This window comes from Haliotis asinina, chromosome 5 (assembly GCF_037392515.1).
Source record: "Haliotis asinina isolate JCU_RB_2024 chromosome 5, JCU_Hal_asi_v2, whole genome shotgun sequence".
NCBI classification, from domain to species: Eukaryota; Metazoa; Mollusca; class Gastropoda; order Lepetellida; family Haliotidae; genus Haliotis; species Haliotis asinina.
Window position 1 is genome coordinate 53,494,001 of NC_090284.1, and position 25,312 is coordinate 53,519,312.

The 25,312-nt window shown below is 38.4% G+C and overlaps 2 protein-coding genes across 3 annotated transcripts in view; one reads left to right on the top strand and one right to left on the bottom strand.

Moving 5' to 3' along the window:
* The window catches only part of LOC137284830 (caspase-7-like), a 654,824-nt gene that overhangs the window by 120,247 nt on the left and 509,265 nt on the right, over positions 1-25,312 (bottom strand). The window lies entirely within an intron of this gene.
* LOC137284824 (ras association domain-containing protein 2-like) overlaps positions 1-25,312 on the top strand; it is a 94,924-nt gene that overhangs the window by 35,223 nt on the left and 34,389 nt on the right. The window contains exon 3 of the mRNA XM_067816823.1: positions 22,962-23,233. Coding sequence (XP_067672924.1) covers positions 22,962-23,233 — 272 coding nt within the window. The remainder of the gene's footprint in view (positions 1-22,961; positions 23,234-25,312) is intronic.

Genomic DNA, 25,312 nt, shown 5'->3' on the forward strand with positions numbered 1-25,312 from the left:
GTTAGGGCCTCCTACTACTATGCTATAAAGTTCCGTATACCATGACTCATAACTGACTACAGCAGGGAGCAGAAATAATCATGGAAGACAACCACTATAAGACCTTCCTCCATACAATCTAGGGATATAGATTCTTTCTATGATGCCGTCTTTTTTGTCTTCGTCCAGTCCCACATCTATCCCCATGAGACCTGGTTAGCGTCACACAAGCTGTGATTACTGTGTTGATGAAGGCGAGAATAGCAAGAAGAAGCAATTCTGTAGGTTTTCTCAAGGACTGACTGTTTTCAAGGACATGAAGTCCATGATCAATACAGGAAGTCATCTTGTCCCCCTGGTGTTTCATCTGTGAAATGTCAGGGTATTTTTGGCTGTGGTGTAACAGTCTTTAAGTTGTTTACATACCAAAGGCAGACATCTGTGAATGTATCCTGACATTCCTTATTGGGTTGAAATGGTTTTCTGTACATTGATTGATGCCATTAGATGTGATAAGCCTGACCTTTATCTCCAAAGATAGACTGTTTGATAGTGATATTTTTTATTCTTGATCTTTGTGTTAAATTGAAAACAGTCACTGTTGAGGCAAAAGTATCACACCAGTTAGTGTCAATTCTTTGAATGGTTTTATTAGAAAATACTTTCTGAATATTGAATGATACCGTTTAGTTGTCTCTAATGCTTTTTCCCTTTCAGTATTATGCCACTTCAAATCTCTGTTATATTAAGCGGTAGACTGAAATTTTGATTAAAAAATCAAAGATGGAGTTATATTTTATTGTGCTTCGTAATGGGCATAGTTTGAAAAGCATGGACAAAGAAGCAGCTTACTCTTGAGCAAGAGACCTGTGAAGGTCCGGGGTAGAACAGGCCTTCTGCAACCCATGCTTGCTATAAAAGGTGACCTTGGTTGTTGTAAGAGGTGACAAATGGTCAGCCTGGCTGACTTGGTTGACACGTCATGGCTTCCCAATTGCGCAGATCGATGCTCATGTTGTTGATCACTAGATTGTCTGGTCCAGACTCTATTATTTACAGATTGCTGCCATATAGCTGGAATATTGCTGAGTGTGGTGTAAAACTAAACTCACTCACTCACTCACTCACTTTTGAGAAAGATTAACAGAATATACATTTGTATTCATGACACAAATGGAGCTATTTACCAATCATGGCATGCAAAGAGTTGTGTACTAGCATTAAAACCATGGAAACTCCCAGTAACAACCTAGTAGGTCACATTATCAGATCATTATCTGCCCCAGTGCTATCATTTCTCCACAGAGAATCCGATCTGAACAAGGTGTAAAACCATTATTCCATTGTGCCTCCTGCCGCAGCAGTAACTCGTTCTATTCTTAATTGACTGATTATGGTAATTGATGTCCATAAGCAAACTGAGACCATGGATTGGACAATGGCTGGTTCATTCACTCCGTGCAGATGGTTCTTATTGAATGGTTACGTTGAGGAGGACTACAGTGTTTCCTAGGTGACAACAGGTCATCATATAGAGACTGGTGCTGTCTGTAATTCAGGTAGATGTGATTAGAAGCAACCATTTATACTCTGAGTGAGTGAGTGAGTGAGTTTATGTTTTTGCTGCACACAGCACTATTCCAGCTGTATGGCCTCTGTTTGTGAATAATTGAGTCTGTACCAGACAGTCAAGTGATCAACAGCGTGAGCAATTAGAGTACAATGACATGTGTCAACCAAGTCAGCAAGTCTGCCCACTCAGTCTCGTTAGTCGCCTCATGAGACAAGCATGGGTTCCTGGTGACCAATTGTAACCTGGATTTTCACAGGTCTTTATACTCAGAACATGGATCATTTAGTCACTTGCTAATGCAGGGGAAAATCAGAGTGGATGAGTGAGTGAATGTTTCAGTAGGTATCTAAAAAAATAGTGGCTGTTTCGTTGTATTATACTTTGGAGATAATTTTGTCTAAAGAGCATGACTTATTGCTTTATTTGAAGTGTTCCCTCACTATACAGACTCCCTCCTGAATAAGGTCATTAAGGATAAGTATAATACAAGACCATATTCATTTACCTGATGTCAAAACAGGATGATAAATTGTTTATCCTGAATTCACTCCCATGATATATGATAACCATCAAGCAAATGTCACCACCATCCTTGGTAAATGAATAATTGATTTGTAAAGGAGTTCAATCTGGAATCTGGACCATGAAGTATATTAGATCCTCATTCCTCCCCAAGGGAAGGTCAGTCAAGGTCATGATGCGGGGTCCATCACCAGCATTATTAAACTATCTTGTCAGCTGACACTGATGGGGAAGATACTGCTAGTGATCAATGGTTAAAGCTTGGTCAACACATTAAACACTCTTTTCATCTGAATGGTACTTGGTAGCCTGGAATTAAAGCTTCTGTTGGCTTCTTTTGCATGGAATTAAAGCTCAGAATGAGGTCCTTTTCTTCAGAATTGATATTTCCAGCATGACCAGAAAAAATGCTCACAAAAGCCAGTGCGTGAGAGGCTGGCCATTGACGCTCACTCTAGCCTGGAAATGATGGCAGTGTTTGCTGACTATATCTGATCCTGTCTAATTGGCCTTAGTCATTCAAAGGAGATTCTTTCATCATGAAGATACCTCCTGGCTTTGAATTAATGACATTGAGCTATTGGCATGAAAACAAAACAGATTTGTTTTAGGTTTGGGTTTAGGGAAATCATGAGTCATTAAAGACTTTGATTGAGAGATGAAGATGAGGATGTATACCTTATGATCATGTTAAGGTTCTAAAGTTGTTCTAGGACTTGAATGTGAAATTATATTTATTTGATATCTTTGCAGTTGGTGTGTACTGGTTCAAATATCATTTATATGTATGTTCAATTTAAGCTGAGGATAAATCTTCTTGTATTACAGTAAATGTATCTTTCTTCAATCCATAATATTGAATTAGATTTTGAGGGAATTTCAGCACATTACATGTCTTGAAATGGTTTACCAACAAACCCTAGTGTATGAGTGAGTGACATGCAATGAAGTCTTCAGAAATATATCACAGCAGCTTGTAAATAATCAAGTATGGACCATGTAAAGCAGTGATTGATAACATGAGCAGCAATATATGCCACTTTTTATATGATGTAAATACTTTCTGTATCAGGCTCTGATTTTTATCTCAACTGCAGTTTTAAAATGAAAAAAGACTTGAACAACTTAAGTGATTTATCTACCAATCACAAACTCTCTACTATGTTTGTATTAAAAATAAGTATCGATTTAAGTTCATTCTGGGAAGTGCATTTTCTCAAATTTGCGTAAAACTCAAACTGAAGTAGACTCGGACATACGTTTGTTCTGAGAAATTGTGACCTGATGAACTTGCTCCATAATCCCTGGCGCCATTTTACAGAGCGACCGTAGCACTAAGGTGATTGTAACTCCCATAATTTAGCACAGACTTACAACAGTTGTTGCACTGCCGTCACTTGGCAAAATGGGCCCTAGGGTACAATGTGTAAGACCAATAGCTGGTATATCTTCATATTGCTGGAGCTGTACATCCTAATGCATTGGTAAACCATACTTGGTACTCCCTCACTTATTCAGTGTAAACAGATCATGTCAAATAAGACTAATTAATGAAAACAATGTGTCAATTTAATCAATCCTTTTTCCATAGCTTCAAAGTGTGGTTTTGTAAAATCTGTTTATGTGTTCAGTGTCCTTGTAAGAAGAAAATGTTAATCTAGCATGCAAAGATGCGAATATTGATTTAAGTGATGGTATACTGTGTTCGCCTGGCATCTACTTCACAGCCCCGACATCAAAGCAAGCTAAGTGCATGATCTCAACTATTTCAGAACTTAAAAGAGAGGATGTACATGATTAGAATCTACTGGACTATAGTCCAGAATTAGCTTCCTAAGTTACATCCTGATTTTCCTTAGTCACAGAATTTTACTGTTATAATTGAGATTTTAAGCATTATGTAATATATTTAATTTGTCCTCATTAGAAATCATTATTTGTGCATTATAGATTGATTAATGTAATAAATGCTCATCAGACTGCTTAGGAATTATGTTTATTTCAGCCTTGGGATTTACAATCATGCCAACTATCACTCATAGTTCTAAGCCTAAAGCAATGAACTTTGTGATGAGATTCAAGTAGACAGCAGTCAGCTGGTGGCTATGAATATGTTGATGGCAGTTGTTGATCTATTTCTTGAAATTCTTTGAAGACTGTGATGAATATTTTTCTCTGATAACGAACTAAAGGATGTTTCATGTATGAACACAGAATGTAATATTTTCCTGTTCACTGTTAAACATGTTTGAATATTTATGGAGCATTGTGTTGTTTGTTTAGGAGTATTGTCAGGTGGTGAAATAGCTATACAAATGTCCTGTTATGGCATTAACCAGTTTCTTTCAAAAACATTTGCAGCAAGGAAACAGAACTGGAATTTAAAATTAAAAAGTAATTAGATAGAGGAGACACGATCTACTGCCCATCTCAGACTAAGGAATATTGATGACAGCATCATTATTATACAAACACAATGCTTGATGTAAGATTGAAACAGTTATGTATGATGGTGACATTGTGATCCATGATATTCCTGTCACGATCATATCAAACTTCTAAGAAAGCCTTGAAGACTCTATTTTGTCTTTATCAGTAACATATTTTTAAATTGAGCATATTAATGGTCAATTGTTTTCTGTTTTTTTTAAACGTATTTGAGGGTTACGGTTGTGTAATAGAGATATGCCATGAAAGTAAGTCTTTCCATGTTGGAGTGGATGCTGCTCTGGTGTGCTGCTTGTACAGTTCTCCAGCATGTCAGACAGCAGACTTCAATACATGCCCTCAGGTCAGGCAAAAACTGCAGTATGTTGCAGTATTTGATGTATCTAGTCTCTGACCTTGTTTCCTATCTTGTGTTTATAACTGATGATACATGTCATCCTTGATTTGAAAGTATGAATTTTACACTGTCATGTATGGAAATAAACTTTGAGTTGTTGTTTCCTGGTCCAAGGTGGAAATCACTCTGCATCAGGATGAATACTTTGTATTAATTGCTGTGTCAGTGTCAGCAGACCCATGTAGACTTTGTTTTGTGGTGAGTCACAAGTTGAAACTAATACGGTAATTAATAGAGAATCTGTCCAAAAACCTTTGGAAACAAACCAACAAACTACAAAGGAATGTTATGTAATATTAACAGCTGTATTCTATGCTTATCTGAGTTTTCAAATTAATACAAATCACTGCAAATTCAAAGGTAATTCAAAACAGTTTATCAGTATCATTTGAAAACTAAGATATGTATACTGGCATTATCAGTTCACATGTTTTCTTAACCATTTTTTCCTTCAGATCATCTTGTGATGTGAAGCATGCCTGTGAATAAAGTCAGTGCAATGCGCAGGTTAATCGCTTCAATATATTTCAATGCTCTTAAGATTTTCTTTCATTTGTATTTTGTCTTTTCCCTATTAATTTTTAAAAGCATTTCTTAGTATTCCAATACACACATGCATGAATGCTTGGCTTCTTTCTGTGTAATTTCACCCTTGGCAGATCCTGAATTTTCCATAAAGAGAAGAACCAGATCAAGGTGACATTGCCTTTCATGACTCTCAAATATTTTCTATCTGAAATCATATTTAATATTAATTATCAAAAACCAATCTTCCGATTCCATCTTCCTGATGAAAGTTGGAAGGTTGTTGAACATTGTCAGGGAGACCCAGTCACTGCAGCTCATCCTGACTTAATGATTCCTGTGTAGCTTAATACCATGAAATACTTCAGTAGTTAATATTTGATGAGATGCCAATATTGGTTCTGGTGAAGTATCTTCTGTTGTAGCTGTCAACCCAGCATGTTGTCCTTCTCCATGCCCAGTCGAATATTCCTGAGTCATGACTTTATTCTATCTCATAATGTAAGGGATACAAAATCATATTTCTCTGAATGGCCATATAGGAATATAACTCACTCACTCACTCTATTCTAATCACGTATGCAAGTAAGCACCAAATCGCAGTGTCTGTAAAGGAGAAAAGACTGAGGAGGCAACAAGTTTCATATAAATAACTCAGTTCCTTAACTAATCATGAAGAAATTCCAATATAAATCTCTTTGTCTGATATTTAATTTCTGAAAGACAATGTACATGTTTCACACAAGGAATTTTAGACATGGGCACTGGTGGACCCATGAAGATCTGAATTAGAATTGATCTTCTTCAACCCATTTATCTACCAGGATAGGGTGGTCAGTCTCGCTGACTTGGTTGACACATTTCATCATATCCTAACTGCATAGATCAATGCTGTTGATCACTGAATTGTTCGGTCCAGACTTGACTCTTAACAGACCACTGAGATACAGGTGGAATACAGCTGAGTGTGACGTAAACAACCACCTGGTAACTTTCCTCTTGACATTGACAAGTCAAGACTCATCCCATCCATTCATCATTATTTCAAGGATAACATGTGAATACCTATAAGCAAATCACAGTTCCATGCTTCCCTCACATGGTTAGGTTCATAGTCTAGGCAACGACGTTGCCCCCAGTAGAATAACTTCATTTGTGGCTGTGCAAATGTACAACTCCAGATTGAGCGTGGTTGGAGCATGGCTGTCATTTGTATTCATTTAGTTAAAGCTGTGAAAGTCTCTTAGGTAGGTATAGGATCTGAGCATCCTTAGCAATAAGGTTAAGTTTGCTATTGATCTGTGTGGCACTGACATTCTTGTACAGGCAGAGCTTGTTAACTGACTTGGAGAGGCATGCCTTGGTGATGGGAATTTCCTATTAACTTGAAATTGATGTTGGTTTACCTACAATGGAAGTGTTAAGTTGGAGGTTTTGAAGGTCATGAAATCAGTGACTAGTTATAGATGGAGAATACTTTCGTGAATAATGTATTTATTGGACTGAGAGATTCTGTAGCAAAGAAGTGGTTATAACTTTTCAGTGATCATCTGTGCATGCTCTCTACTGAACTGTAGATGGCCATTTACTTTATCAATCTATCTGTGTCAACATGGTCATTGACAAATTTATTATCTCCCTTTCATCTGCTGTCACCATACGTGGTGTAGCCAACTCCAGATGTGATGATCTGGGGCATTATTGGTCTTCAACACCCACGCATGTCACTAGCAGGGTAGTTAGATTTGCTGACTTCTTTGATGCCAAACATTATAATCTAGTTGCAAAGATCACTGCTCATACTGCCAATCACTGGATTGTCTTGTCCAGACTTGATTATTTACAACACCTGTTGTATAGCTGGAATTTGTTCTGCATGTCTATTTATCCAGAAACAAGACAAAATCAAATGGAGCATTTACTCATATGTTATACTTCCAATTCTGATGTTTCCAAAAAAAAACCCCAAACAACCATCTACCCTAGTTCTATCCAAAATGTCTATAAGACATTCTACTGATATGCTATTGATCCTCACATGGGAGGCCGAACATTTGCCTTTCCAGATCTGCTGAAGTAAGAACTAAGAGCGGCTGTTGATTGTTTGCAGTCTGATATCACCAAAGCTTCATCAGCTTGGGGCACTGTAACCTGATTGCCACATCCTGGTGACTGGTTAGAAACTGAAGTATTTTACTCTGCGGTCATTGAGTATCGGATCAGTTATGCAAATGTACTCACATACACTATAAATAAACCCACATGACAGAGTTTAGGTTCTGTCAGTTTGTCATCAGGTTACTGAGAGTGTTGTAGCATCAACTGTGTTGAGGGGTGTTAGGGTAGGTTAGGGGTTAAAGTGTTCGCTCATCACACCAAAGACCCAGGTTCGAATCCCCACATGAGTGTAATGTGTGAAGCCCATTTGTGGTGTTCCCAACTGTGATGTTTGCTGTAATATTGCTGAAAGCAGCGTAGAGCCAAAGTCCATTCTGTCAGCCTGGTATCAGAGGTAGTAATGAGATGTTAGATTTTGCCATTGTTATCTTGCTGTGTGATTGAGCATTTTGTTAGAACTCATAGGACTCAGAATGGTTTGTTGACATGCAACTAGAGGGGAATGGTTTACTTGTTAATGATTGTGTTTGAAGTACTGTGGTCTCCAATGAGAGTGGGATGGTGGGGTAGCCCAGTGATTAAAATATTAGTTTGTCATCCTCACAACCCAGGTTAGAACTCTTTGGAATCATGTGAAGTCCATTTCTGGTGTCCCAAGGCAATGATATTGTTGGAATATTGCTATAAGTGATGTAAAACCAAACTCACTCTCTCACTCACTCCAATGAGAACTAGCTGAGGAACAGTCTGTTTATAGGCCTACAGAGCTGAGATGACATGTTTACAATTTTAAGCAGACATAAAATTGTTGGATGTTTACCATATGCATTGTAGGAAATTCTTTGCCTAAGCAATGAACACAATTATCATATTCAAACATAGATATTTGATGGGTTTGTGACTTAGAAAACAGAAACAGGGTAAGAGCAGATAAATGCAAGGATGATCATAGATGGTGGACTGACTGAAGCAGGTAAACCAAACTAGCTTGCTCTTCAGTCTGTTGGAGAAACCAGAGCCTGCTTGTGGAAAGAGACCATAGTGCCATGACAGTCGTTATTCACGTACTGTAATAGATTTATGATTGTGGTAGTAGCATCTGTTGGATGACCAGACCAGTATCAGAACTTGCTGTGTCCACTCCGATGCTGCTCAGATGTTCCATTTTTCCATCCTGCTAAGGATACACAACAGTTGGGTATCCTATGTTTGATATGGATTTGAAAACCTTGTAGCAACTGCCCTATAGGCAGCATGGATTATATACTCCTCACGAAGCTGATGATTATGACAGGATTGTGGACATATCCGTTAGATGATGATTATGACAGGATTGTAGACATATCCACTAGATGATGATTATGACAGGATTGTAGACATATCCACTAGATGGTGATTATGACAGGATTGTAGACATATCTATTAGATGGTGATTATGACAGGATTGTAGACATATCCACTAGATGGTGATTATGACAGGATTGTAGACATATCCCTTAGATGATGATTATGACAGGATTGTAGACATATCCACTAGATGGTGATTATGACAGGATTGTAGATATATCCACTAGATGATGATTATGACAGGATTGTAGACATATCCACTAGATGATGATTATGACAGGATTGTAGACATATCCACTAGATGATGATTATGACAGGAATGTAGACATATCCACTAGATGGTGATTATGACAGGAATGTAAACATATCCCTTAGATGATGATTATGACAGGATTGTAGACATATCCACTAGATGATGATTATGACAGGATTGTAGATATATCCACTAGATTTGAGAGGGTTCAGATGTGATGTGATGTGATGTGACGTGACGTGACGTAATGTGATATGTGGGATTGGAGAGATATGATATGATAAATGCAAAATATGAGATATCAAATCAACCAAGGAAGCATGCATGCAGACATACACACATTCCCACATGCACACAATATTCCCCATCTTTATTTTACTCTAACATACTATTTGTCTATTTTGTTATGTATCGTCAATATCATGTTGTGCTCCTTCCTCCACCTCCCATGGCGCTGGGTATCTTGCCTTGTGACCACTGTGTCACCACATGAAATGGGCTAGACTTCTCCCATGGCGTTACCCCTTTTTCCAATTGATTACTGCTTTTGACAACATAACAAGAAACAGCTCCTAGAGAACCACAGAACCACAGCAATTGTGAAAACAGATGTTGACATATGAGCCATGTTTGTTGTCTTCAGTGAATAAACTACAGGGTAATTGCCTGATAAAATATGGATAGTGTTTGCTAAGCACTTCATGTACTCATTTGCTTCTGGGACAGATCAGATGCTTTTTATGAGAAAAATTATTTCATTTACTGAATTCAACCTATTAAACAACCTGTTTAATTAAGTAATTAATTATTTCTTAACAAAACTGACAACCACCCTATTGTCCTTGAGGTATGATAAATCATTGGTGTTTTTGAATGATTGAGATCATTAACAGATACTCGAGGTGGTGGGGTAGCCAAGTGGTGAAAGTGTGTGCTTGTCATGCTGAAGGTCGGGTCAGATTCCCTATGTGAGTACAATGTGCAAAGCCCATTTCTGATGTCCCCTGCCATATTACTGGAATATTGCTAAAAGTGGTGAAAAACCAAACTTACTCACTCACTTGCTAACGAACATGTAGGGGCAGTATCAAAACGTTTACTTGTTACACTGTAGGCCCGGGTTTGATTCCAACATGGGTACAATGTTTGAAGCCCATTTCTGGTGCCACTCAATTGTTGTTATACCCTCTGACATTTAATGTCCATTTAAGACACCTTCTATTTTACAAAAACAAGTAGATGCAAACACTAAAATAACGTTCAACTCATATTTTCATTGCAAAACATGTCAAGGAAAAAATTAAGTCTAAATGTATTTTCTGTGTCATAATGACATTGAAATTTTGTGATAATGATAACACAATGAAGTATTCAGAAACTAATCCATAGTAGAAAAAAAAGCAGTCTGAAAGAGCGCAATCCTTTGAAACTTCAATGGTTTAAGGGTACTTATGATGATGTTATCTATAGTAATTTGAACTTCTAAATGATTTTCTTTTGTTGTTTTCTGTTGGTCACTTCATATAATTGAGCTGAGAACTAATATTTTTCAAGGCAGGACATGTTATATTTATTTTCCTTTAATTGAAATTTCATCCACATGCAGTTGGGAAATGAGAAATATTATATTCTCCTGAGGTCTCCTACACAAGACTATCATTTTACAAAATTAACATTATTAGATATTTCAATGCTCATTACGTGTAAAACAACATTGGGGATAGTGATGATTTGCTTTGATTCGTCAAGGTATTTTTTGTGTCCATGAATTAGGTCCATGAAAAGGAGAATGTTATCGAAACTGAATATCATTTTTTATATTGATTTCTGGTGCAAATGCAGGATTTCATTTGAAAGAATTCTCGTTTTGCTGGAAAAATGAATTCCACAGCTTTTGCTGATTTGGATAGTTCATGCTTCGTCTGTCACATGGAGGCTGTAGTAACATTATTTGTGTTGTGAGGACTTCATAAGCTCTTGTCACACTATTGGTCTGTATGACAGCCAGACATTTCATGGGTAGATGAGTCTGCTGATATCAAATATATCAACATGTTTTGATAAAGTAACAAATATCCAAGGCTTGTGATGTCATCAAATTCATGACGTCATAGCAGTGTCAGGGCATTGTACAAAATCTACTGTCAAAATGTTATCTCCTAGGAGATATTGTCTGATCTCACACAAGCGACATCTGTAGAAAACAGTTATGGGTGAGTAATAATAACGTCAGAGATATTTAATGTGTAGGAACAATTTTAATCAAATCAGAGATGTGAGCGGACATTTGTTTTATAATAATGAGGCTATTCGTAAAGTACCTCAGTTTCCATGTACTTGTGCATGCTCAAAGCACTTACACATTATTGTGTTGGATGGTCCAAGCTGAAAGTGTGGTGATTGAAGGTTAACACTCATCCCACTGGGTGTCCATTCATTGCTGGGTGAAACAGGCAGTCCATGAACAAACTCACTTATCTAAGGTGAGACCTCATGTTTCATATTGTGCTGAAGCCAACAATACTCCACAATATAGCGCTTTGTATTCAGTCAGGAAAAACCATGGCTGATAGCATGAGCAGTTATCTAAAGCACTGGGTCATTATGACCCACTATCATACTTTACCTCTCTTGCATCAAGAATAGGGAACGGTGGATTGGGAACCTTTGACCTTGTGTGGCGGCAGTGTTTACAATAGAAGTATGGGTTCCCAACAATTACAATTATGTGATAGTGTGTAAATCAGTGCAAATGAAGTGGGATACCTGTGCAGAAGCTTGACAATTTGCATCAGTGAGCCAAAGAAGCAATTAAGTGTTCTGTGAAAGTGAGCTTGACAACCCTGTAGATCTACTTCCACTTCTAAGTGTTGCAATGCTCTGTTGAACTAGCAACACTGTTTCATCGCAATATAAATTTCAACACTGATGTCATTGTGCAGAAAATGTAAATCACAAATGCTGATGCTATTTATGGATGATGACAAAGTACCTGCTCATCCATATATGAGCATTAACTGTGATCTGTTACTGCCATCTTGTATGTGTGTACCTAGGGTCATTTTGTATTGAAATGTGTCTGCTTCCTATCATAAGCTGGGACATACTTATGATTCAAGCACCCCTACCTCTGACCTATATGTCATGTCAACTTTTTAACTCTGTACTGTAGATGGTCTTAACACTGATGTGACCTAGATCAAGTGTATGTGATCACACCTACTGTTTGTATAGCACGGTTTAATAATAGATTTCATGCAAAAGTTTTCAAGAGCACCATACATTTGAAAAACAATTTTATTCACTGTTTATAACATTGAATGGTATGGACTGACTTTTGATACTTTAAAGCATTTTAATCATAGCATCTGAAACCTTGCTACTTTAAAAATATTTTACAGAACTGCAACTACCTGAAATATTGTAGATCAGTGATAATATATGCTTTTTGATTTAGTTAAGCGTATTTTATCTTAAGTAAAAATAGATAATGATTAGGTTCTGCATCTTCATATAAAATAAATGACATCCTAAACAGATGTTGTACAGCAATAAGTTGATGTACAAGGATATTACCTATTCTTGGTAGAATCATCTGGATGTAATAATTCTCTTTCACATTTTAAATCAGTTGAATATTAGAAGTTTGTTTTTTGTGATATAGAGAAATTAGGCACATACAAGGATAGTTTGCATATAGCTTTAAGTAAGTTTAGTTGCTTGAGCAATGTTATTCTTCATATAAAATTCTAAAAATATTTGTGACATCGGGATGACATTATGACAATATTCAAGTATTTTTGTTTATTCAAGGACGCATTTCTCTAATTAGAGAACTGTGTATCAGGCTCTTAGATGAGAGAAATGACCTTCCTTTGCAGAGCTCGGTGCTCCAATTTGTGTAAAAGCTTGAGGTTCTTTTGGCAGGCAAGAAATGGCCACAAGTGATGGCAATCCTCCTTTAATGTCAACTCATAGGCATCCTCATGGTATTCTAATCAATAAACAGGACTTTTTCATCAATTATCTGTAGCTTACTTGCATGGATGAAAGGTGATGTTAATTTTCAGGAGTGGAATGAGTGTGTTCCTTTCAGAAAGATATTTATGTCACTTGCGTTGGCAAAACAGTCTTCTGTTGTTTGTGTGTAAATGGAAAGTCTGAAATCTACCAGGTAACACGTCCAAAGCACTGTAAGGTGTCTGAAAGGGTTATTGTGTATGTTGGCATTGTCCTCACCAGGTCTATATATATGGTAATGAGGGGGTATATGTGTAGAATCATGTCTCAGGAGCATTGGGGTAGCCTAATGGTTGAAGCGTTTGCTTGTTGCGGGGAAGGTTCAATTCTCCTCAGGGTCCAGTTTCTGGTGTCATTGTACTGTACAGAGATTCATCCTTTGGCCAAGCCAGGATCCTTTTTCTGTGGGTTGGAATACCATTTTGCCCTGTTTATGTTTCGAGGTATGGCAACACCATTCAAACATGGTATATATCTGAGATATCTTCTTCACTTTGGGCTTTCCTTCAACATTGATCTGATACACTGTGATGTAAAATGAATGTGTTGCAGCGAAGTGTTAGACCAACCTCACTTATTTTGTTAACTTGGTATAATGACCTAGGAAGGTCCATGTTACGATTGGTCTTCAACAACCCATGCGTGTTATAAGAAGGAACTAACAGGATCAGTGGTCAGGCTCTCAGACTTGGAGGATGCATGCCATTGTATCATTGTATCCCAATTGCGTAGATCACTGGATTGTCGAGACTGGTCAAGACCTGTTTATTTACAGGCCTCCACCTAACAGCTGGAATACTGCCGAGTGCAGTGTTTAACAACTATGCAATCAACCAACTGGGTATGGTGGGGAGAGGGGTCCACCCACTTATTGTCCTAGTAAGTTACATTTATATTCTTCAAACCCTGATTGGTTCTTTTGTTGGATCAAGTTGTAAAACATGAAACAACCAAACAATACCTATGAAAATATCATGGAAACAGTAATCATTACCAGCACTGAAATTTAGCCCTAGGAAGTGGAGCATGTAGTCCCCCTTCAACAATGTCCAGGGTGTATCTATTCCATCTGCTGATGAGGATGTGTAAGGTGATTCGAGCGTACCAACTAGTTGTCAGTGAGGTTACTGAAATAGGGATCAGTTAGCAGAAACAAGCACCTTGTGACTAGCTCTCCTTATGGATTGTGGATCAAGTTCCACAGTCAGCCTTGGTTGAGGAGGCAACCATCCAATTTACCAGTTGCTGCTGGTATTGTTTCCAAAATAATGATCATGTCCTGGTGAAAAACATACAATGTAAGAAAATCTATAATGTGACTTTTGCTTGATGACCATTGTTCTGTTAATACTGTTTATTTTATGTAGGGTATTGCTTGACAACATTAAAATCTGTTGAAGCATCGCCTCTACAGAATACAGAAGTTGTATATCCATGATAGTCCTCATCCTTCATCTCCCCAACTTCTAGAATGCCAGTCAAAGAAGTATGTTACGTTCCTTCAGATGTGGGGCAGTGGAGTAGCCTAGTGGTTAAAGCGTTATCTTATCATGTGAAAGACATGTGAAGCCCATTTCTGGTGTCCCCAGCTGGAATATTGCTAAAAGTGGCATGAAATGATACTTGCTCACTCACTCCTTCAGATGCGTCAGTTGGTAAAAGTATTTCTGCCAGTCATCAATATCCCAGCTGTATCCTACCTGGCTGTAGCATAGTCAGGTGTGGACTGAGTGAACCAGTGGTAGATATCATGAGAGATGATCAGGGTATACTGCCTTTCATACATTGTAACCACTTGGTGTGTCCTTAAGATTAAAGCATGGTAAATCAGGAACTTGTTCTTCATTTATGATATTTGTGCACTCCAGTATCCAGCTCAACTTATCTGCTCAAAGATGCTTTGTTTTTCCCTTGGTCACTAGATGGCAGTCCCCATGGCACATCACTTTCTTCAATCTCAACTTCCAGGTCTTGCAGCCACACCAAGTTAGTGTGGATTTCCTATCCTTATGAGGTACCCATTCACATGGGTGGGCTGGGACACATATTACAAGGTACCCATTCACATGGGTGGGCTGGGACACATATTACAAGGTACCCATTCACATGGGTGGGCTGGGACACATATTACAAGGTACCCATTCACATGGATTGGCTGGGACACATATTACAAGGTACCCATTCACATGGGTTGGCTGGGACAAATATTACAAGGTACCCATTCACATGGATTGGCTGGGACAAATATTACGAGGTACCCATTCACATGGGTTGGCTGGGACACATATTACGAGGTACCCATTCACATGGGTTGGCTGGGACACATATTACGAGGTACCCATTCACATGGGTTGGCTGGGACACATATTACACAGTACCCATTCACATTGGTTGGCTGGGACAAATATTACACAGTACCCATTCACATGGGTTGGCTGGGACACATATTACGGGGTACCCATTCACATGGATTGGCTGGGACACATATTACAAGGTACCCATTCACATGGGTTGGCTGGGACAAATATTACGAGGTACCCATTCACATGGGTTGGCTGGGACAAATATTACAAGGTACCCATTCACATTGATTGGCTGGGACAAATATTACAAGGTACCCATTCACATGGGTGAGTTGGTTCCCATTCACAGCTGGGTGGGCTTGGAGTCACAGTACTTGGTCCAAGTTTACTGCACATTGCTGTTCCCACAACCAGGTGTTTGCACATATACTTGTGCCCACCATCTGGTCATTTACCATTAAATTTTTGGGTTCTTTTTTAATGGTTGTAAGTTTAAAGTGTTCCTAAGAAAAACATTAAAGCAGGAAATTGTTCTGATACTATATGACGGTTATAGGGTCAGTATCACACATTGTATCCTTCCAAGGCAAGGTTTAGTGTTGATATGATAAAGATGGTAAATCAGTGACCTTTTCAAACCCAAAATACCAAAATCTAGGTACAGTGATGATTTTGGTTTTTGTTCCACGTGCAAGCATACATGGGCATGTCTTCACTCTTCCTAATGACAGTGATTTACTTCATGTTTGCTGGACAAGTAAGATAACATGGAAGTAATGCTGAACTATCACCATTTGAAGTATTAGAGTTAACCAGATTCAATTTTACAAAATTTCTTTGAAATACTGTAGTTATTGATCCTAGGAATGTTACGGAACTCTCTGATGTAGCTTACAGTATCTGTTGACTCTCAAATGCAATAAAAAGTAATAATACTATTTTATTTTTCCTGTCAAAAATGTATTGCTTCCTTTGAAATGTTGTGTGTAGTGTTCCAGATGTTTTAGTGAGTGCGGGCATATGTGTCCCTTTTTTTGTTAGATATGTTCACTTGGAACAATGTTAATGGACCGGTGCGTGATTTATGCAACAGGATCAATGTCCCAGTGATACGTATGAGCAATAAATGCAATAGTTAGGGGGATGATATACGAGACATTTCAGTTTTGATGACGACAGTTATGGTGGTGGGTTTGAGAGAGAGATGCAGCTGATGATGGATGATTGAGCAACAGTAATTGATTGCACTGAGTTTTTTTGGATTGTGATTTACTTCAGATACCTCACATTTGTGTGCTTTTGTGTGCATGTGTGTCTGTTAGTGCATGCGTGTTCATATGTGCATGCACATGTGCATCTGTTAGTGTATGTGTGTGTTTATGTGCATGCTCGTGTTCACTTGTACATGTGCCTGCTTGTGTTCACTTGTACATGTGCGTTTGCGTGTGAGTGAGTGTGCATGTGTGCTAGTGTGCGTGCTAGCATGCATGTGTGTATGTGCATACTTGAGTGTGCTTTCATGGGTGTGTGTGTGTATGTGCATGCTTGAGTGTGCATTCATGGGTGCATGTGGCAGCACCATTCAAACATGGTACATATCTGAGACATCTTCACTTTGGGCTTTCCTTCAACATTGATCTGATACACTGTGATGTAAAATGAATGTGTTGCAGGGAAGTGTTAGACCAACCTCACTTATTTTGTTAACTTGGTATAGTGACCTAGGAAGGTCCATGTTATGATTGGTCTTCAACAATCCATGCGTGTGAGTGTGAGTGTGAGTGTGCATGTGCATGTGTGTGCTAGTGTGCATGTTTTCATGCGTGTGTGTATGTGGATGCATGAGTGTGCTTTCATGGGTGTGTGTGTATGTGCATGCTTGAGTGTGCATTCATGGGTGCATGTGTGCATGCTTGCTCTTGTACACAGATGCATGTATGTGGGTGGGTTGAAGTATGTATGTGTATGTGAAGCACATATTACTGGTGTGTAGCTCCAGTTAGTGATGGATGCCAAACACGCCACCTAATCCACTTGTCTGCAGTTCTTCACCACTAATCCCCAGCATGCCTGTATTGCATCTTCAACATCCCTCCCAGGCTGTGGAGGATGCATTAAGTTATTGTAGAAATTACTCTTGTTTCTCATGGCAATATTTTGGTCTGTCAGGACATTATGATTTGCACTTTTCTACAAGCAGGAACAGTATGAGTTATACTTTTCCTTTATTGCTTTCTTTATCATGTTACAGATCTTAATGTTGATTCTTGATTTTCACGTAACTCTCTTGTGGGACATGGTTGGTGACCTGGCTGAAGCGCCAGGCTAGCGATCCATTGAGATTGATGTGTTGTGATCGCATCCACCTGTGAGTGGGTGGAAATACCATGGGGTGAACTCTTTCCATTTTGTCACAACCCCTAGTGTACAGTACAGAACCCCTAGTTTACAGTACACGACCCTGTGCAGTTAAAAGAACCCACAAATCCGTTGATATATGACCAGATAGTGGCAACAAAAGTACATGCAAACACCTTGTTATGAGTACAGCAGTGTGCAGTAAACTAGAGCAATGTACTGGGACTATGTTTCCCACTCAACCCAGTTGTAAATGCTTACCTCGTTAGGATGAGAAAGCCACAATAAACTTGGTGTGGCTAGTGGCTGCAAGAGTTATATATTCCCAAGGGAGTTGAGATTGATAATAGGATCTGCCTTTGAGATTGACATCCAATGATCAAGGGATAAAGATTACCGGCGCCTTGAGCAAGCACTAATTATGGGGATATATTAAATAACTATTTAAATATTGTTTATATGAAATATCAACATATATAAAAAACACCTGAAAAGAATTATGTAAATATGTTGCTGTCTGATGATGACATATTTATAATGTTAGGATTAGATCTTCAAGGGACTGGTATGTCATTAGAAACAGGAAGTGTATTGTAACGTGCCTCGCATCCAGTCTTAGGACAGCTTAATTCTGTCTACATATGTATCAGTTAAACTTCTTATGACCTGTATATGGCAAGGCAATCAATTTAAGTCAGTTGATCGGAATTAGGTACATTTCCTGCAGGAAGTTTTACAGGTGAGTGAAAGTTCATGTAATATTCTGTGAACTGGCTTTGGTTGGTTGGTTGGTTGGTTGGTTATCACCTTCTGTTCATAATGTCAATCTTGTTTCTTTTCTTTTCTGACTTGATTTTGACATGAAAGCTTAGTCATCTCCACTCTTTATAATCTTAATGTCTACCTTTCTGATACTCAGTCATAAAATCCCCATATTTTATTCTGTTTTAGTCTGTATTTGATAAAAATCTCAATTTGTCCGCTGGTTAAGTCTGCTATTAAGCCAACATGCATGCCCAGCCAGGAATGACAGTTTACTTAATGAGTTAATACCAATATATTCAAACACATTTGAGCAACCAGTTGTTGACATTCACTGCCTGAACCAACCAACCATCAGTCAACCATCTTTTCAATAAGTCAAACCGTCCATTCAACCATTCAACATTCCACTCAACCACCTACCCATCTTCTACACACACTTGAGACCCGTGAAGGTCCCGGGGTAGAATAGGCCTTCAGCAACCCATGCTTGCCATAAAAGGTGACTATGCTTGTCGTAAGAGGCGACTAACGGGATCGGGTGGTCAGACTAGCTGACTTGGTTGACACATGTCATCGGTTCCCAATTGCTCAGATCGATGCTCATGTTGTTGATCACTGGATTGTCTGGTGCAGACTCGATTATTTACAGACCGTCGCCATATAGCTGGAATATTGCTAAGTGCGACGTAAAACTAAACTCACTCACTCACTCACTACACATACTTGCTCAACAAGCTACAGACAATCATTAACTCAACCATTCAACATTCCACTCAACCACCTACCCATCTTCTACACACACTTGCTCAACAAGCTACAGACAATCATTAACTCAACCATTCAACATTCCACTCAACCACCAACCCATCTTCTACACACACTTGCTCAACAAGCTACAGACAATCATTAACTCAACCATTCAACATTCCACTCAACCACCAACCCATCTTCTACACACACTTGCTCAACAAGCTACAGACAATCATTAACTCAACCATTCAACATTCCACTCAACCACCAACCCATCTTCTACACACACTTGCTCAACAAGCTACAGACAATCATTAACTCAGCCATTCAACATTCCACTCAACCACCAACCCATCTTCTACACACACTTGCTCAACAAGCTACAGACAATCATTAACTCAACCATTCAACATTCCACTCAACCATTCAGCCACCCAGTTACATTCTACATCCACACTTGCTCAACAATTTAGTTGTTAACTCAACCATTCAACATTCCTCTTACCCACTCAACCACCCAGCCACCTTCTACATGCACAATTTCTCAACTCAACCATCAGTCAGTCAACCATCATCTCACCCATCCAACCAGCATTCATAACAAGTGTGATCATGTCAATGTTTTGTATTTGACAGATGTAGTGTTTATGAAGTCCTTGAAATAAATTGGCAGTTCTTGCAAAGTTCTTGAATTTAAAGAATGGAATTTCCATCTGCAAATCATGTTCAAATCAGCAGAAGTGTTAAACTTTTTGTCAGCTTTCAACATGCACTCTGACACTAGAGTAATGCTCTATTCTGTGAATGTTGCCATGTGGAAGTAGGGCTCCTAGAATGAAAGAGGATTGTCGTTTGAAAATAGTTACAAACTGCTTGGCTAGTTTTTTCCCCCTTTCAACTACCTGGTTTTCAGAAAACATGGATTTTCAGATTAGCATAAAAGTAGAAAATATGAATTTTTGCTGCTGCACAAATGCTGTAAAACCAACATCCCAAGAAAACATTCTATGGAATGGTTATGTCAAGAAAACCGTCTCACCAGTGTGAAAACACAGGTATTCAAAAGTGGAAATCTCTCAGGCTTCTCCACTGTCAATCTCATACATCACAATGGTTTGGGTATTTTCTTGAATCAACAGTAAATCTGAATAGCTGCTTAATACGAAAAGCATCCAACAGAAGGTCCTGGGCTGATCAATGCATCAGTGCTGCGGGGTGTTTTGGGAATAATTAGTTTGCAACCATTTGCATCATGCGTACGACGCATGCCTATCAAGCCTGCTAAAACTGTTAGCGACAGCTCCTTGTCAATTGATTGTACAGACCAAAATAGAAGAAAGGAAATAAAAAATCATTTTTGATGTTTTGTGACAACTTTATCTCCTTATGGTCAATGATGTTTTGCTTCAGATGCGATCTAGAAAGGGTTCTATTTCTGATCAGTATATGATTTGGTCCTTTTGATGGATTCTTTACTAAGGAGGAATAGTCTGTCATTAAGCAAGATTAATCAGGAGGGTTGCGGTTTTATAGCTTAAAGGTAGCAGGTTGAAGTCTCAATTTGGACACTGTCGCTATAAAACTGAGACCATTAACATCTCTGGTGTGATCAGCTGTTTTCTCCCAGAATGTGGTTATATTACGTAAACAACTAATCTGTATTAGCTATTGATAAGTTAGGTATAACCAAAGATGCTGTCCTCTGAAATATGCAGAATCAGGTGATCTTGTATGTATGTCTGGTATGTACTTGTAAATATATAATGTTAAAGAAGGGAATATTGATTATTCAAGAATAGTAAATGAACTGTTTTATTGCACAATATTACATCATGTATCAGTGGATGGATGTGGAAGGGGATTTTATTAAAACAGACACGTCTGCTATCTTGAAAGTCAGTAAGGAAGGCTGAAGGAATAAGGAATGGATTGGCCATTGATATTCTGCAGGGTGGCTTTTAGAAAGAAATGATTAATCCTATACAATCAGAAAATAAAGTTCTGCTGCAGTTTTGTTGAATTTTGATGTTAACAAACATATTTTGTATATGTTATGAGGAAAAAATAATCATCGATCTCCTTCTTTTAGAGGTTTTTAAAGCTCCTCTTGGGCACAAATCTCAAGGAATAATGGCACAGTTTTCTGGTTCTCTAGCTTGACATTTCTAAATGGCATCGTGTAATCATAGCTTTCGGCCATGGGAGCCGTGCTAATTCACACTTATGAGAGGGGTACACAAAGTACGCAGTCTAGTCTACCAGTTGTCCGACTTTCATTTTTGTGGAAGTCGCGGTGGCTGAGCAGGCTAGTCGGCTGACTTTGTGTGCTGGCGATTAGGTGCCTGACTCTAAGGGTGCGGGTTCGAATCCCAGATGGGACTCAACCAAAAAAGTACTAGAATTTGTACTTTACTGAGAAAGTGAAATCCCACTGTCATGTGCTGCAGTTGTTGTGCTTAGATGACAGAGCTATGTTTTAACACTGACATTTGTAGTCCTGTGTGTGCTTCATGGAACAAGACCTGTTTGTATAAAATGTTGATTTCAGAAAAACTGTGTGAAAGATATCAATCCTATGACGTGTAACTCTTAGCCCTAACTCTTATGATCAGCAGGAATTGCACCTCATTCAGGTCCCGACCTAGAGTAGCGTAGATAAGTAGATTTTATGAATGCTTCATCTTTCAGAAGTTATGCAAGTTGATCAATTAATACAAGTAAATATATGCTGTTTATGAGTGATTTGACTTTGAAAGTGAAAAGTATTTTAGTTATATGACTGCTTGTTTGGTTATTTGTACATTTAGTATTAAGGTATTATGATATTTGCACAGTGTGAACAAATTTGTAGGGATTCGTCTTTAATCGGTCCATTGGATCCTATATACTTGTCAAATCAGGTTGTCATTGACTTGGTTCATTGCATATCATTATATCCCAGATCTGAGGATCAATGCTCATGATGTCAGTCACTGGATTGTCTGATCCAAACTCAATTATTTTTTGTGCATACGTTCTTGGAATATTGCTTACTGTGGTGTTAAACAACACAGTGAACATTATCTGCTGTGAATATATATAAGATGACATATTTGCTGTGAAAGAGGAACTTGTTGAACTGAAAAAATGTCAAATGCCTCTTTTTTTAGATAGAAAATTCCTACCTGACCCAGATTCAACAGTTTCTCTTTATTAATCCTCGTTTATTTGTATCTAAACTGTTGTTTTGTATGAATCATGGTGAATGTTTTCTGTACTCGTTGCCAAAACCTGTTAATATCCAAGCTGGAAATGGTCTAAAGGAAGCCATGCTTGTTGTAAGAAGCAGCTAACAGGATTGGGTGGTCACTTGGTTTCTTGAGTGGATTGTAGCGAGAATATTGCAGCTTGTTGACTTGGTTCTCACATCATCATGTTCCACATGTGCAGATCAATGCTCATGCTGTTGGCCACTATATTGTCTGTTCCAACTCATTTATTTACAGACCACCACCATATAGCTGGGATATTGCTGCATGTAGAGTTAAACAACAAACAAACAAACAAACTACTTTTGCCAAAATGATCATTGTAGATGTTTATGGATACTGTTTTTGTTTTCAGCACAAGGGATTACCCTACTGTCACAACCCCTGTTACAAGGCATTGTTTGGACCTTCTATACTGGGATATGGATCCAATGTGCATTCAGCTGCCAATTATAGGAACAGTAAGCCATTTGATGGAATTACAAACTCCAGTAATATGGATGGAATAAGTACTAAGATATTCAGTTTTGCCAAAAGTGTACTGCCCAATAATGTACGGAGTGCCATATCTCAGGACACTACCAAAGCCAAGCCACCACAAGCTCAGTCAATCTACACTCCAGAAGAGTAAGTGAGACGTTTCTCAAGAATATTTTCATTGTTTTCTTTGTTATTGTTATAATTTCAGATGATTATTTATTTCACCTCCTTGGGTTGTTGATGAAGTGTATAATTCAACGGTTCCACTTTAGTGCATATTATATTTGGGACCCATGAAGTCTGGGTGAGAATAGGTCTTCAGCAACCCATGCTTGCCACAGAAAGGATTGGGCAGACAGACTTGCTGACTTGGTTGACATAGAATGATGCTCATGCTGTTAATCACTAGATTGTCAGGCCCAGACTCAAGTATTTACAGACTGCAGCCATATAGCTGGAATATTGCTGAGTGCGGAATAAAACACTTTATTACTCACCCGTTGAAGATATCACTGTTAAATAATTTTACAAAGTTATAACACATTTTGTAATAACATTGTGTGATGCCGTATGTATGATGTCAAAGTGTTTTACGGTTATGATGTCACAGTGGTGAAACCTCTGTCACGATAGTATTAGACCTTGCCTGACTCGCGGAAAGACGAGTGTCACCCCACTCATTGAATTCTTAGGAAAGAAGTGCTTGTTATTATTTTGCTAATGTTGGTGTGTAATATATAAAATGTCCTGTGTAACCACATATTTATGAAACTTGTGAATGGTTTCAGTATCTAACTCCCTTTTGAGTGTGAGATACCAAACCGTATATTTGTTTCATAAATAAGGAGTGAGTGGGTGAGTTTAGTTTTACGCCGCATTTAGCAATATTCCAGCTAAATGGCAGCGGTCTGTAAATAATCGAGTCTGGACCAGACAATCCAGTGACCAACATCATGAGCATCGATCTGCGCAATTGGGAACCGATGACATGAGTCAACCAAGTCAGTGAGTCTGACCACCCGATCCCATTAGTCACCTTTTGCGACTAGCATAGTCGCCTTTAATGGCAAGCATGTGTTGCTGAAGGTCTATTCTACCCTGGGACCTTCACGGGTCTCATAAGATATTACATGGGACATAGTTTAGTATTCTCTATTCCTCAGTGAAGTACAGGTTCTAGTGCTTTTGTTTTCCCCTGCAGTGACTCTGTGGGCTAGGTGTTTGACTTTGTGTGCAGCAATTAGGTGATTGACTCTGCGAGTGTGAGTTTGAATCTGAAATGGGACTCAACCCTAAAATTGTACTAGAATTTGTACTTTACTTTACTGAGAAAGTATGGTCTAAAATATAATATGTTTTACATTTGACCACTTTGTAAATGACAGGGTATATTGAGTTCTACAGTTCAAAAGAATATTATTCAGACCCTTGTCACGATTCCCAATTCCAGAATAAAATTGGTCCCCTGCAATGTATGGTGGTTGAAAGAGGTGAAGAAATAAGCTTGGGTCAGGTGTGGTGACATGTCCAGTACTTCTAGTCATCATAATCTGAAGGCATGGTTTGTTGCTCATGAACACCTGGGTTGTCTGCTCCAGACTTGATCACTAGCCACAGCTATAAATGGAATATTGCTGAGTGCCGCATTTTTTTTCCCATTGTACCCATGTGAGGTATTGAACCAAGAGTTTGATCACTGAGCACTTTAAACACTAGGCTTCCCCGCTCCAAGCTAAAGAAAAAAACCCAAGTTATTGTACAGATGTAATTTAGAAAGTAATGTTCAAATAAGAATTATAACAGGTGAGATAAGTTCATGCAGCTGTAAACTGACAGTGATAAATTACACAGGTAGATAGATATTATAAATATTTTATTGTCTGTCTAAAAGGGACATTGTTATTTTCTTTTGTTTTATGTTCTCTGTCTTATGTATGTATTTTTAAAAGCAAGGAATTATGTGTAAATGTAATAAGTGGTTGAAACGCCATAAAATCTCTTATTTTACTCTCAGTGAACAGTCTCACTATTTGGAGTTATCTCCCCTGCTAGATGGCAGCACTTCCTGGAGATGTTTTGGGTCAAATGAGCACTGGATTAGACACATGTTTAACTAAACAATTTAAAATTCATCTCACCAGAAATGAGTGGGTAAGACAGTTTTATATGCCTATGTGACATTATATAGCTTGACATCTGATGCATGAGACTGCTTAATATCAACTC